We start from the raw sequence: 14,881 nt of genomic DNA, 5'->3' as shown, positions 1-14,881 counted from the left end.
TCATATGCTAAGTCACTACAGAGGCAAAGTCATGGAGCCAAACAACCGTGGGCTGATGTTTCTTTAAATCATAAAGCCAAAGAAAACCTTTCCCACCTTGTATATTGGTCATTCCAGGTAACAAAAAATTAACATGGCCAATGTTAACCACAGTGAGCTAATCGGGGTTCCTCACCCGCTGACCACAGGGCTTGGTTAAGGGATGAGCAGTTAATTCCAGACAGTTCTTCCGCGTAGAAGTCACCCATGGTCTAGGCCCTACTAAATGAATGTGGAGGGAGAGGAGCTCCTGTTCTTGTCTCAGTGAGCTTGGCCTTGAGGTAGAGTTTAGCGGTAGAGCACCTGTCTAGCACAGAAAGCCCTAAGTTATATTTAAAGAAAGAGGAGATGGGAGAGAAGAGAAAAGGAAGGAAAAGAGGAGTGAAGACACAAAGATCTTATTCATGACCTGTTGCCCAGAAGGATTCAATTCAGCATTTATTAAATATTAAATTTGTGGGAGCCTGTGCTCTGGAATTAGATCAGGCCAACCTGGGGAGCAGAGCAATCTTTCAGAGATAGAAAGACGAGGTTTCAGAGAGCAATCTAGACTGCAGTTCATGCTCCACCCCAGAAGAGAGGACCAGACTCAGAAAGCAATTAGCATTTACCCCCTTGTGGTGGTTTGAATATGCTTGGCCCATGGAGAGTGGCTCTATTAGTAGGTGTGGCCTTGTTAGAGGAAGTGTGTCACTGTGGGGGTGGGCTTTGAGGGTCCCACTTTGCCCGATGTGGAAGAGAGGCTCCTCCTGGCTGCCTTTGGTCAAGTTGTTGAACTTTCAACTCTTCCAGCACCATGCCTGCCTGAATACCGCCATGGTTCCCACCATGATGATAATGAACTGAACCTCTGCAACTGTAAGCCCCAATTAGATTTTATAAGAGTTGCTTTGGTCATGATATCTCTTCACCACAGTGAAACCCTAACTGAGACACCCTAAAGGTATGGATGCTATTTGAAATAAATACAAGTGACTCATGGCTCCAGTATCCTGTGCCTGTCCCTCCTCACTTCTTGGATGTTTGTGTGTATAGAAGACAGTCTGTTTGCTCCTTTAGTTCAGAGATCTTCCAGCCATAGTGGAACACTCAAGGAGCTTAATCTGTGGAATCTGTATCCCAGAATCATTTAGGATGCTAAGATCCTAGACTTGGAGCTTTTTGCCATGTCTGATGGGCTTTCAGGGATCTGTAGGTGAGACGAGCACATTGTGCACATGGACATGATGCAAACTGTGCAGAGGGGAGGCTGTGCAGAACGTTCTGTGAAGATGTGGCCTTTTCTCCTTTTGCTTCCACACAGTGACTTTCATGCTCCTTCCCCCCAGACGTGGGGTCTGTGGGCACAACACTCCTTCTGTCTCATCACGTCACCACAGTCTCCGGTCTGAGGAGACAATGGTGCTTCAACTTTGATTGTCCAAACACTCATCTGTGCTTAGAATCCTGTGCCACTCCTAGCTATGCCCTGAGGCTGCTCTGGCATGAGGAAGCCACACCCAGAGGTTATCTGCGGTAGGCTGTCTGATCAGCAGTCCCGAACATCTGGACCTTCCAGCCCAGATGCCAGACATAAAGTAAGTGACTGCACGTCCAGCCACAAAGTATCTGTTGTCCACCAGGCCACCCTCAGCCTCTGAGCCCCCTCAGGTGAGACCTCAGACACTGTGTCTAGGGCAGGATGTCCACACTGTGTTCTTTCCAGACCCCAATCTGCAGAATGCCTCAGTATAAATTCTGAGGTGTTTTGTTAGACGGTAACTGGGAAAATCGTGTAGCCACTCAACACGAGCATCTGTGGAACTTGGAACTATTAAGAGAAGCTCAGGGAAATTAGCATAAAACATTTAAGGTATAGCAAACTAAACAAGAATGAGTCGGGACTATTGGGACACATACAGGAAATACTGATTGGAATTCAGAAAGGGCAATGATCATTTGAATTGGGCATAGGGTAGATGATGGGTTTAACCAGAAAGTAAATGTCTTTTGAGTGAGAGTATGCAGCTCAGGAGTGAGGGCTGACAAGATTTGTTTGGACAGCAGTTGCTTTTGGCCGACCCTTAAGACATCGGCTTCATTCCTCCCCCTGTGATTAGAAAACAAAACAAAACAAATCCATGCCTGAAAACAAATATCTGACCCAGAAAACAACAAAGAAGAGATCCAGTCCAATAAAAGCACCAGCCTTCCATATGGTGGGGCAGGAAGGAGGCCAAGTGCAGAGCTTAATTAAACCGTTGAACCACTAGTACCCAGCTGAGCCTTTGGGAGAGCATGGAGCAGAGCTCTGGAGGCCTGTCTCCAGCCTCAGAGCCGACACGGTGCAGCACTGAGAAGCTATGGAGAGGCAGCCTTGAGAAGCAAGCAACCAAGGTAACGAAGGTTCCAGACAACTCTGCTCACAAAGTGATGCTGAGTCTAACATTCGAAACAAATGTGTGTATAGGTGTGTGTCATTGTGAGTGTGTGTGTGTGTGTGTGTGTGTGTGTGTGTGAGAGAGAGAGAGAGAGAGAGAGAGAGAGAGAGAGAGAGAGAGAGGCAAGTGCATATGAATAGAGGTCAGGGAAGATGACATTTTCCTGACCTTATTCCTTGAAAACAATGTCTCTCTGAATCTGGGGCTAGGCCACCAGCCAACACCCCTCTGGTCCCCTGTCTGCCCATCACCACATGGCTGGGGTAGCAGGTGCTGGAGCAGCCTCTCCTGGTCTTTCTGAATGAGCGCTGGGGATTCTAAGGTCTTCTTGCTTCAACACTCTATGTCCCTTGGAAGTACTTCTGAATCGTCTCCCCGGGTCTGACACTGCCAAGTTTCCAAAATGACCCTTGTCAGAAGTCATAGGCATCCAGCTTGCAGGAAATGCTAAGTTGTGAGAAATTAAATTTACCTATAATAAATGGTCCCCCTTTAGGATGTTTTGTGAAATCTTTGATCTCAGTTTTAAAAAAAAATGTGGTGTGAAATCAAACAAATAAGACAACAACAAAACCCTCTGAAGCCAGGAGCTGGCAAGGTGCTTCCGTGGTTAAGAGCACTTGCTGCTCTTGCAGAGAACCCAAGCTTAATTCCCAGCATCCACAAGGTGACTTGGTGCCTGTAACTCCAGTTCAATGGCACCCAATGGCCTCTCCTAGCCTATGAGGGCACCAGGCAAGAACATGACTCAGATGTATGCACAAAACATCCATACACATAATAAAAGCCCAAACCAGATATCTAGAATGGTAAGCTGAGGCTGGAGTCTGATGTCAAGACACCTGTCCACCAGTCCAATAAAGAAAAACACCTCACCTCTTAGTTTCGAGGGCTACATGATTATGTGCATCTTGAAAGACTGAATGTTGCTGGGGGCAATGGGGAGAGTTGCTAGATCCCTCAGTGGAAAATTCAAACCCAAACACAACAATACAGAGAACCCCACTTTTCCAATGGGCGCAGCAAAGAGATTTGTATATATTATTAGGCTTGGTTGTTGGCAGAGAAGACGATCTACGCGGGAGCTGAAGGTGCTATGAGATCGTGGACAAAATCTTCACTACCTACAAAATGATAAGAAGCAATGCTGGGCAGATGTCTTTAAGTGTAGACAACCTAGTTTTGCACCAAAGAGCCTATGGAGTTTGGTCTAGGTTTTTTATTATTTTTTTTTTTTTTGGTTCTTTTTTTCCGGAGCTGGGGACCGAACCCCGGGCCTTGCGCTTCCTAGGTAAGCGCTCTACCACTGAGCTAAATCCCCAGCCCCTGGTCTAGGTTTTTTGAGACAGGGTTTCCCTATCTGGCCTGGAACTTGCTACATAGACCAAGCTGTCTCTGCTTCTGCCCCCCCCCCAAGTGCTGGGACTAAATGTGTGTCTGGAAACGTACCCACAAAGAGCGAGAGAGATAGCTCAGAGGTTAAAGAGGACAGACTGCTCTTCCATGGGACCTCAGTTCAGCTCCCATCACCACAGCTACACACAGCTGTCTGTAAGTGCAGTCCCAGCAGATCCACTGTTCTCTTCTAGCCTCTGTGGGCATTAGACACGCAGGTGATACAGATACACACACAGGCAAAACACTTGTGTGCAATTCTTTAAAAGCCAACAAAAACATGTAAGATCTTTTTAAGAACTGTTTTAAGATATGCTTATATCCTAGACTTCAACAAAACAAAGTCTCAGGGAAAGATTTTATTGAAGATCAATTCAAAACAAAAAAAGAAAAGAAAAACAAAAAAGAAAAGAAAAGAAAAAAATGAAGCATACAAACCATCTGTGCTGGTACACACACATTGTTCTCTCAGGAAGCACAGAAAGGAAGGTCACAAGTTCAAGACCAGCCTGGGTTACATAGGCAACCCTGCCTCAAAAACAGAAAGTGGGAAAGCCAGACATTTAGAGAGAAACGGCAGACTCAGTGAACAGCACACTCAGGTGTGCAAGACCAGTGCTGAGACGACCAGGAGCCTGGTATAAAACATGTGTGCTTGTTAGAAAGAAAAAAACTCTGCATATGTGAAACCTTAGGTTTGATCCCAAAATAAAAAAAAGAAGAAAGATTTACAATTAAATGGTTAAGGTTGGAGGAGGGAGACAGCAATTGGGATATAAAGTGAATAAATAAAAAAAATTAAAAATTAAAAAAAAAATTGAAGCTACTCCCAGCCAGGCGTCAGTGTTGAGGTCCCTAATGAGAGGGCTGGAACTGCCCCTGCCAACTCAAGGAAGCCCAGGGACAACCTAGGACTTCTGCCACCAACTGGCAGCAAGCAGTCATTTCAGTCATCAGCCTGTTGGGAAGACAGCCAGAATCTCACTGCTTCTCAGTGTCCAGGATTCACCAGAGAATCTTTCTTCCCACTAAACACTGGGAGAATTGCAACTTGAGTATAAAAGACATTCCTTCTGAGGCAGCAGAAGTGTTCTCTGGTTCAGAAGGAGGTTTAAAGTTGCCAGTCATAAAACAATGTATTGGCGGGTGATTATGGACATACTTGAAATATGAAAATATAAAATATAAAAGGAAGCGGAAGGCTGAGGAGATAATAGGCTTCCCTAAGAAGCATGAGGACTGGGGGTTCATTTGCAAAGCCATGTAAACAGTCAGATGTGCCTCAAACACAAAAGGTTGGGAGAGCCCAGGAAACAACACTGGAGGTTGACCAATGGCCACCGCACACATAAACATGTATGAGCACACAACACAAACAACAACCAGAAACCTTAACACAGAAACCAAACCAAACCAACAACAAAGAACAAATAACAGCTCAATGAATGAGCTCGACAGAAGAAAAGAATTTAGAGAAGGAATCACTGAATTCTCAGAAAAAAAAATCTGAGCAATGGAAAATAAAAATAGGGGTGGGGGGAGGGAAGAAGAAGGGAGGCAAAAAATAGAGCCTGGGGAGGAAAAAGGATAAACTAAAGATGCTCTCAGCCCCACTTACGTGGGAAGCTCACAGTAGTTCAGAGAGGTGCATAGTGACACCCGTGATGACTACTGGCAGGGCCACACTTCAAGATGTCCTCAAAAATACAGCAGAAAATCCAAGAGCAAAACTCTGAAAGCATTCAAGGAAAGCAAAAAAGGAAAACAGAGAAAACAGTTTAGAAGGAAAGGGAAAAACAGCAGACGTGACCCTCACGTCCAACCAGCGAGTGGAATATAAGTGGTTTAATAACAATGAAAGTCAGCTGGTGCTTATGCAGAGGGCAGCAGTCACTGAGGTCTGAGCAAGTCCAGTGGATCCCAAAAGCATTGTCTGAAAGAGGAAAAACACTTTGGAAGGTTCCCAGGGATTCCCAGCAGACTGATACAGCATTGACCACCAAGACGGCGTGTGTGTGTGTGTGTGTGTGTGTGTGTGTGTGTGTGTGTGTGTGTGTGTGTGTGTGTGTGTGTGTATTCCTGCTGTCTGTAGCAGATGTGGAGTGGTGGGTATGGCTGCAGAACACAGCCGGAGGCTTTCCGGGGCTGTGACACTCCCAGACCTTGGGTGGTAGTTACAGATCTACATGCAGGACATCAGTTTCTTTGTTTTGATTTGGTGTTATGGTTTTACTCATGCAGACTAGACAAGATGTCGGTGAAGACTCTCAGTATTGTAGTTGCAATTTTTTTTTATCTCGAAAGGATAGTAGTTTTTGTGGATTCTTTGACATTTTCATGCATAATGATCGGATTGGCCCCCAACTCTCCCCACAACTCCTGCCCACACCACACACTTCATTCCCAACTCCCTGTCCTCACTTAAAAGAGTCTACTGAGTGCAACCTCATGCTGCTCTTATGCACAACATGGGACTCTGGATCTGAAGTCCTTTTGATCTGAAGCTAATGGGCAGGTTAATAAGTACGAGGGGGGGGGAGGGAGAGAGGGAGAGAGGGAGAGAAATTTGAAGACCTATTAGGAGGTACACCTGGGTCACACTTTCACCATTGCTTTTAAAAGACACACTGTGGTGCCCAGGCTATTCTGAAACTTCAGGCTCTTCAGGCTGAAATGATACCTTAACCTTCTGAGCAGTTGAGATGACAGATATGTGTGCTCCCATGACAAGCTCACAAAAGCATTTTGCAAAATGGAATTATTTGTATTTTAAGCTGTTAAAGATCTCTCTCTCTCTCTCTCTCTCTCTCTCTCTCACACACACACACACACACACACACACACACACACACACACACACACACACACCCAGTAGGATGGTCGGGGGTAAGGCACTTTGTGCCGAGCCGGTCTATCTGAATCTAATCTGGAGCAACCTTTACCGAGTGAGTGTTCTATGAATGTTTTGCTGAGAACTTTTGTCTTCACAGCATCCACCAGGTGTGGATATCCCACCTTATCCGTGACAGAGTTGACAGCTAAGAAACTCTCAGGCGGACACTCGGCCTGGACCTAGGATTGGATTCACCATGAACTCATTCGCATTCCCAGTGTTCGTCTGTGACCATCGCAAATAGCTCTGCGCGTCACAGTTATTTTCCTTTGTTTCGGTGTTTCCTTTGGACCCTGCATGAAAAATGAGAATAGGAACCGTTCCCTCTCGCTAATTAGTTTGTGAAACACAGACTTCTCCAGCTGCGTGTAACTGAGCTGTCGGTATGCTCGCATGCTGTCCACAAACACTTATTCTTCATTAATATTTCATTTGGGTAACAGAGAATTCCCCACACATTAGGATAAAATGTCTGAGAGTGTAGAGCCGAGCTCTTGTTTCCTTCTGTTGAATTTGATTTGAAAAGGCACCGATTTCCCAGTCTTCCCTAAGTCTTTCCTATTCACTCCTGGAACTGCTCCAAAACCCTCTAATGGGCAGAAGAGATGAGGGGTTAGCCAACCGGCACAAACATAGAGAAGGGGATGCTGGGAAATTCACCGGCATCTGGTGAGAGAGAAGGTGGGAGCTATGGCATATGCTCACACCTGCTGCTTCTCCAAACTTGTGAACATAAGTAGGCAAGCAAGAGTGACTGTCTCTGGGACCCTACACCCCGTGTCCCCTAAAATGACTGTGAATGCCCAGCATGGCTGCCCACGAGTACGCCTCTTTCCAGTTTGAAGTACCAGATTCTATAAGTATGTACTTTTTTCTCTTTGCTTTCATTTTCTGCTTCTGTTTTTATGTTTAAAATATAGCTGAGGGTGGCTTTGAAATCATAAGCCTCCTGCCTCAGCTTTCCAAGTGCTGGGGCTATATGTAGCTTGTAGCACGTGAAAGTTCTTACGTGTGACTTATTCCATGATATTCACCTCCAAGGGAAAAATTCTCCCTTGCCTCTCCTAAACCCAGAGACTGACCTCCCTCTCAGGAAAGGAATCTTATTTGCTTCCGCTATGCACAGCACTACCCGCGGGAAAGTCATGGGGTTCATCTAGAAATTGTACAGAACAGCATTCAAACCTCCTGCCAAGACCACCTGCAATGTAACCACAGTTCACATTATATATAACTTATATGTAAATTATTTCATGCTCAAGTAAGTTGCAGTGTGAGGTATACACCTGTAGCCCAGCTTCTGAGGCAGACAGAAGCAGAATAGCTGAGAGGTACAGGCCAGCCTGAACTGCAGAGCAAAGTCCCTTAAACAGGAAAGGAAGAGTTGAAGGGAGGACAGATGTGAGGGAGAGAGGGAGAAGAAAGGAGACGGAGGCAGGCGACCCTTGTCCAAGAAGGACATGGGGCCAGCACTGACATAGAACAGCACATTTAGGGGCAGATGGGGCTGGGATTTTTAGCTAAAATGAAAGGCAGAGTGAAAATACAAACCTAAGGGAAAGATGAAGAAAATATTATCTTAAAGTCCAAAATGTTGATGGTTTTATGGGGTAAGGGTGGTTAGTGAACAGAGCAAAGGGTAGAGGTGAAAACAGAGCCAAGGGAACCCAGTGTCACCGGCCATTCTTTGGCTCCCTCCTTTCCTCGTTTCTCCCTCCTTCTCCCCCCTGCCCCCTTCTCTTTTCTGTCCCCACTTCCCTGCCTTCTTTCTTCTCCTCACACTGGGGTTATAGCTGTATGCCACTACTCCTGGCTTACAGACTGCCTTTCTTTTTAAAAGATTTGTTTATTTATTATACATACGTACACTGTAGCTGTCTTCAGACACACCCGAAGAGGGCATCAGATCCCATTACAGATGGTTGTGAGCCACCATGTGGTTGCTATGATTTGAACTCAGGACCTCTGGAAGAGCAGTCAGTGCTCTTAGCCACTGAGCCATCTCTCCAGCCCACAAGTTGTCTTTTTAAAAAACTAAATTTTAATTATGAATTTATTCATCATCGTCTCTGGGTCAGGGTCTCCCACTGTGGTGCGGGCTTTGCACATTTAATATTGCTACTTCAGCCTCTTGAATGTGTGGGATACTCAGCCTCAAAGTTCCCAGCCCTGAGTTTTCTGCTGAAAGGTGTTCCTGCTGAAGCTCTCTATGCCCTTGACTGGGACTGAACATGTGACGCTGGTATATGTGGGCCTTTATTTTGAGCTAAAGTGATTTTGTATGGCTTACTTCCTAATGCCAGGATTACACTTCACTCTACGTCCTTCCTAAGAGAGATCGGACTTGCCAGTTAGGTGCCCTGGGTAGTCTAGGATGTCCTGAAACCTATGTAACTTGGGTTAATCTCCAAACTTACTGTCTTCCTGCCTCAGCATCTCCACTGCTGGGCGTGCAGGCATGTGCTTCCAGATTACTATTCTTTTTTTTTTTTTTTTCGGAGCTGGGGACCGAACCCAGGGCCTTGCGCTTGCTAGGCAAGCGCTCTACCACTGAGCTAAATCCCCAACCCCCAGATACTATTCTTGTTTTTTTTTTTTGTTTGTTTGTTTTTTTTTTTTTTTGTTCTTTTTTTCAGAGCTGGGGACTGAACCCAGGGCCTTGCGCTTCCTAGGCAAGCGCTCTACCACTGAGCTAAATCCCCAACCCCCAGATACTATTCTTAAAAAAATGTTTTCTCCCAGGTTAAAGGAAACTGCTGCCTGTGCACAGCTGATTGTCCAGCAAGGCTTGCTCCTCAAATCCAGGGATGTGTGTGACCTCGACAGATTGTCTGATAACATGGCATTTAACTTAATGGTCCTCTTGTGTTTCCCTTCTCTGGTATCAAACATTGAGTATGTCTGGCTACACTAGACTGGTCAAAACAGTCACAGAAACAAGAGGTTTGCCAAGTAGAAACTCTCACTGGCTTCAGACTCCATAACAGTGATGGATCCTGCCTGAATTCTTCAGTTCACAAGCACCTACTAAAATACAGAAGCTAGGTTGATGTGTTAGCATACATCTGAAAACCCAGATTTGAGGAGGAGGAGGATCACAAGTTCAAGGCCAACCCGGGTTATACAGCAAAGTCCTATCTAAAACACAAATGAAAGCTGTTTTGCCCCTATAGTTTATAACTCTTGTTATGTTAATGTAGAAAAATTAATAATAGGTCTTAAAACATGAGCCAACTGATAATGAGCTGATATCAGTTTATAAAATTTAACTTATATAAATATTTATTCTTTAAGTTCATTGGTAATAAGGGCATCGAAATGTGGCTTCAAAACACTGATAAATGTAAATTTTGGTATATCAGTGGTGATAATCCCTAAAGCAAACTGGAAGGTTCAAACATTGAAACATAGAAGATTAAGTAACACCAAAAGCTAATAGAGTGAGAATGATCACAATGGCTACGGCCCTATACCAGCACCATGTTACGGTTTTAGCATAGCACATGATCAAAGACAAGACAGCAGGGAACTAAAGCCACAGAGACTCCAGGTGAGTACCATGTTAAGCCTCTGACTAGCATTCAGTCAGACATAATACACCAAAACAGACAATTTCCCAAGCGCGAGCTAAGAATTAAAACAGTTTGGTTTGTAAAGTAGAACTGTATCTGCGTGTTTCTGCGTGCATCCAATGATGAGTGCATCCTGAGCGCTTCTGCTAGGTTATATTCCAGAATAAAAGCAAACTTAGAATTTTAAGGAACACCTGAGGTCCTAAGTGTAAGGTCGAATAAGGCAGTGACACTTGCCTGCCAACACTGGCGTCGTCACGATTTATATTTACAGAACAATCACATGTACGTACCAGACCCTCGACTGGCAGCTTCCGTTAGATATTTAATAGAGCCAGGACATAAGGTCTTGAGTTGCCTGATAACTGTCTTTTAAAAGGGATGGGCCCTGACTAATTTTAAACATTCAGCTAACTACGGATCAAGATTACCTGCTCACCTCCACAGTTAGCAACAACATGGGTGCTTGAACAGGTCCTCTGCCAGCAGAGACGGCTGGAGGACTTGGCAGCTCTCCTTAGCAGAGACAGTGGGACTGCAACGAAGACTGCAGTTATGTGAAGAGGCCCCCAGACTATCAGATAACGCCCCTACTAGTGAGAAGGAAGCCGGCCAGCATTAAAGAAGTCTCTTAAGGAGTAACTGATACTAGATTCTGTGATTAAAAAATTAAATAAGCCTTTATCAAGTTTCTGCCCAGTTGCTATAACCAGTGATGTTTTATGTGGGACCTACTATCTCCATATGGCAAATCTCGGAGAATCAGGTGGTGGAGACTCTTACCATTGCCTGTGCTATGGGCCTGGTTGGACTCTGCTGATCTGATCTGCTCACAAAATAGAACTCCTAAAAGTCTGTCTGTCTGTCTGTCTGTCTGTCTCTCTCTCTCTCTCTCTCACACACACACACACACACACACACACACGCATACAGGCATACACGCTAGCTAGCACACGAGCACACACGCCCCCTCTTGGGAATAAAAACCATGGTCCCACTTACTAAAGGAGCACTTAGTCTCTTCCAAGAGCTAGTTTGATCTTGTAATGGGTAACCCAGTTAACTTGTTTCTCAACATTTGAAAGTATTTTCCAAGAACAAATGCTCAAAACCACCCGTGAATGTTTCTATCCATAAATGAGATTTTTCTACATCATCCTATTTCTCTCCTCACTCTCTGTAACATCACCCCCTAACATACTCCTGCTAGCTGTCTGATACACTGACATTTTAAAACATGTTTTATGGAGACATTGATATAGTAACATTCTATTCAAACCTGGCCATATCACAGCTGGATAAACCAAAGTGAGTCACACAGGGAGACTTTTCAGTTGCTCTGTAGTCCCTCTCCACCTGTCTAAACACTTTTATTCACAAGGAACTTCAGACTGAGAGCAATCCTATTGTAAAGTCACAGGAACGAGAAGCGCCCATAAAGAACAGATCCTTCGGAGGCCCCTCGAATGGGAAGAACGGCTGCCAGAACCAACAAATCTGCCACTGTCATCGGGAGGGAGGTGTTTACCTGCTCCGGTGTCTGTCTGCGGCCTCGGCCCTGAGCAGTAACAGCATTCTAAGAAGATGACATAGTTAAGAACATTGAAAAACAGCCCGATGACTCCGGCACTGAGAACCAGCAGGGGCTCCTCTGTCTTCTGCGGACTGATGTACCTTTTGATGGCTTCTACCAGGATGCTAAACATCAGGGCCACAGCAAACACGGAATTGCCAAATGCCCCTAGGACATCTGCCCGGAGAAAGCCAAAGGTGCTCTTCCTATGCTGCCTGATGTTGCTGGCCCTGACGCCGAACAGTCCGATGATCATAGACAACAAGTGGGAGAGGACGGCGAAGGCATCAGAGGCCAGGGAGAGGGAGTTGCCTATGTGTGCAATCACTAGCTCCAGCACAAACAGGACCACGCTGACCACACACATGAGGATCAGACGGAAGCTCCGGCCCGAGTATCGCCCCATAGCTGCGGCAGCTCCTCTTTCTCAGGAAGGCAAGAACTCCTAGCAGACTTAAGAGATTACAACCCCTGGATAACTCTCCCCTTCAGCTTTTCAGCGCCTGTCATATTTGAAAATCACCTTTTATAGGCTGCTATAAAGTCATAAAGCAGTTTAAAGGGCAATTAGGCAAGAGATGTCACGTGAGCCTGGGTTTGTGGAAATGGAAGTCACTGGCTTCAGGTGTAGACTGGAGAATTGTTTGTTTGGATGTTTAATCACATGTCTTCCCATCCTGCAGAAGCTCACCCATAGGCAGAGCCCTTCCAGCCCCTGGCAGCTCATACTAATGGCTCTTGTAAAGCAATCTGTTTGGCATCAATGGCCATCCACATCTTGTCTCCTAGGTGTGTAGTTTTGAATGTAATCTGTGTGAGATGAAATATTCTAGGGTTGCCAATCCAGAGCTATACCAAGCAAATGGTCATTCTCGTTTTGCCCACTGACCTCTCACCTGGGTCAAATGGTTGAGATGCCTACTTACTTAACACACTGAAGTGGACCTAGCTGCCAGGTTCTCCCTGCATCCCTCAGTCCCTACCTGTGAAGGGGTCCTCCTGGCTGGCATACCCTGCCCCCTGCCCACTACCCTGAACTTTCCAGTTTATCCGGCTGGGCTGCTCTTCACTGATAAATCCAACCATTTGGTTACCTGCTCATTCCTTTACCCTTAGGCCTCCTGGCAACTGCGCCTGGCTCCCCTCTCTCTCCTCCCTACATGGACCAGCTGAGTCTGGACATAGCCACTCTGGACTCTCCCAGATGTCCCTGTCACTAGCTGTGCTCTCCCACATAGCTATAATTAACCTTCCCCACCATACCTAGGAATGGTCATCTTTTTTTTTTTTTTTTTTCATTCAATCCCCAAGTAAGCTATCCCACTTCCAGTCTTCGTAAGGCAAGAAAATCATCCCCAGTGGTCAGGAAAGGTTTAGACCTTCAAACTGGAGGAGCTACTGACACAATGTTTCAGGAAGAAAGCCAGATAATGACTTAACTGATGGAACAAATTTGGATTCTCCTTAAAAAACACCCTATCCTGTAGGCACTTAACAGCTTTTAAAGCTCAGTAGTTGTCAAGTGGCCTATATTGTTTGGAATAGCCGCCTACTGAATAGCTTTTCTGAATTAAAAGGGGTTTGCTTTAATCACTTATTGAACGGAGGTTAGCATGCATGTGTCAGTGGGCCCGTGCGGAGGTCAGAGAACTACTTGGACTCTGTTCTCTCCTGCTACCAAGTGGGTTCTGGTGATCATCTTCTAGACAGTAGGAGTGATGAACTACAAGAAAGGCTGTCAGAAAATGAAAGGGTAGAAGCATCTGTCTCCCTAGTCGTTCTTAAAGCTACTACACTGGGTACCATGGCTACACGACAGGTGACGAATAACTACAACAGGGGTGTTTTTCTCACAGCTGACCAATATTCCTTCCCTTCAGTTGTTTTATGAAGAATTCTGCACTCAAGACTCACGAGCTGTACAACCAGCAGCCCAATGAATTGCTCTGACTGTCCAATCCCTACAAAGCCTTCGTGTATGTGATCCACAATGACCTTATTTGAAAGTTCTTTCACGAAGGACTAGAAATTGCTAAGGTGTATAAACACAGGTGCCCTAGTGGACTTGGATCGGAGCCAATAACATATCCGCCTTGCTGTCTTTTCCAGCAGTGAGCACTGGGTAAGTCGCCACTTTTGTGACTCTAACTCATGTAGTCTGCCTCTCAATTCATGGGTTCCACATCTGAAGATTCAACTGACTTTAGGTTAAAAACAACTGAAAGCTGGGTGTTGTTGGCACACATCTTTAATCCCAGAACTCAGGAGGCAGAGGCAGGTGGATCTCTGTGAGTTTGAGGCCAGTCTGGTCTACAGAGCTAGTTCCAGGACAATCAGGGCTACACAGAGAAACCCTTTTTCAACAAAAACAAAAATTGGAAATGGCATTTAATACTTACATGGAAACTTAAACAATGTAACAACTATTTACATAGCACTGGATGTGGTAGATGACCTGACAATAATTCTAAAGTGCATGCCAGGAGTTCAGACTACATGGGAATACTCTACCAACTGTGTATATAGACCTGAGCTTTGGTGGACTTCTGTGGTAGGGTCCTGGGACCACATCTTCCATAGAGCCCAAAAGATAACTATGTCTGGCTTCTGGCTGTAAAGCAAATAGTCTCTACACCCTCTTAAAAAAGCAGCCACACTTCTCACTTTGGTCATTTCAGGATGAGGCCAGGCTAGTTTCAAACCCACTATGAAGCCCAAGCTGACCTCAAGATTTTCCTGCCTTAGCCTCTTAAGTGCTAGGAGCTCAGACCGGCATCACACCTGGCAGATTAGCACCCTTTAAGATATGAATCTTGAAAAAGTTTTGATATGTTAGCTGACCCCCAACTTTAGAAACAACCCAATTTATCAGAGATGTAATTTTAGTGAATGATTCCTATTTGTTGTAACTAGAGTTCCTTCAAATGATAACCTTTGGAAAGGGGTGGGGGGGGCAAACTCCAGGCTCTTACATGTTTATTCTACCCAT

The 14,881-nt window shown here is 45.2% G+C and overlaps 1 protein-coding gene across 3 annotated transcripts in view; it reads right to left on the bottom strand.

Moving 5' to 3' along the window:
- The window catches only part of Slc30a10 (solute carrier family 30, member 10), a 71,500-nt gene extending 59,107 nt beyond the window's left edge, over positions 1 to 12,393 (bottom strand). For all 3 annotated transcript variants that reach the window (XM_087580424.1, XM_087580423.1, XM_087580420.1), the window contains exon 1: positions 11,848 to 12,393. In XM_087580424.1, coding sequence (XP_087436550.1) covers positions 11,848 to 12,298 — 451 coding nt within the window. In that variant the 5' untranslated portion in view covers positions 12,299 to 12,393. The remainder of the gene's footprint in view (positions 1 to 11,847) is intronic.
- Between the last annotated feature and the right edge of the window lie 2,488 nt (positions 12,394 to 14,881).

Source organism: Rattus norvegicus, chromosome 13 (assembly GCF_021556685.1).
Source record: "Rattus norvegicus strain SHRSP/BbbUtx chromosome 13, alternate assembly SHRSP_T2T, whole genome shotgun sequence".
In the NCBI taxonomy this organism is placed as follows: Eukaryota; Metazoa; Chordata; class Mammalia; order Rodentia; family Muridae; genus Rattus; species Rattus norvegicus.
This window is presented reverse-complemented; position numbering and strand designations above follow the sequence as displayed.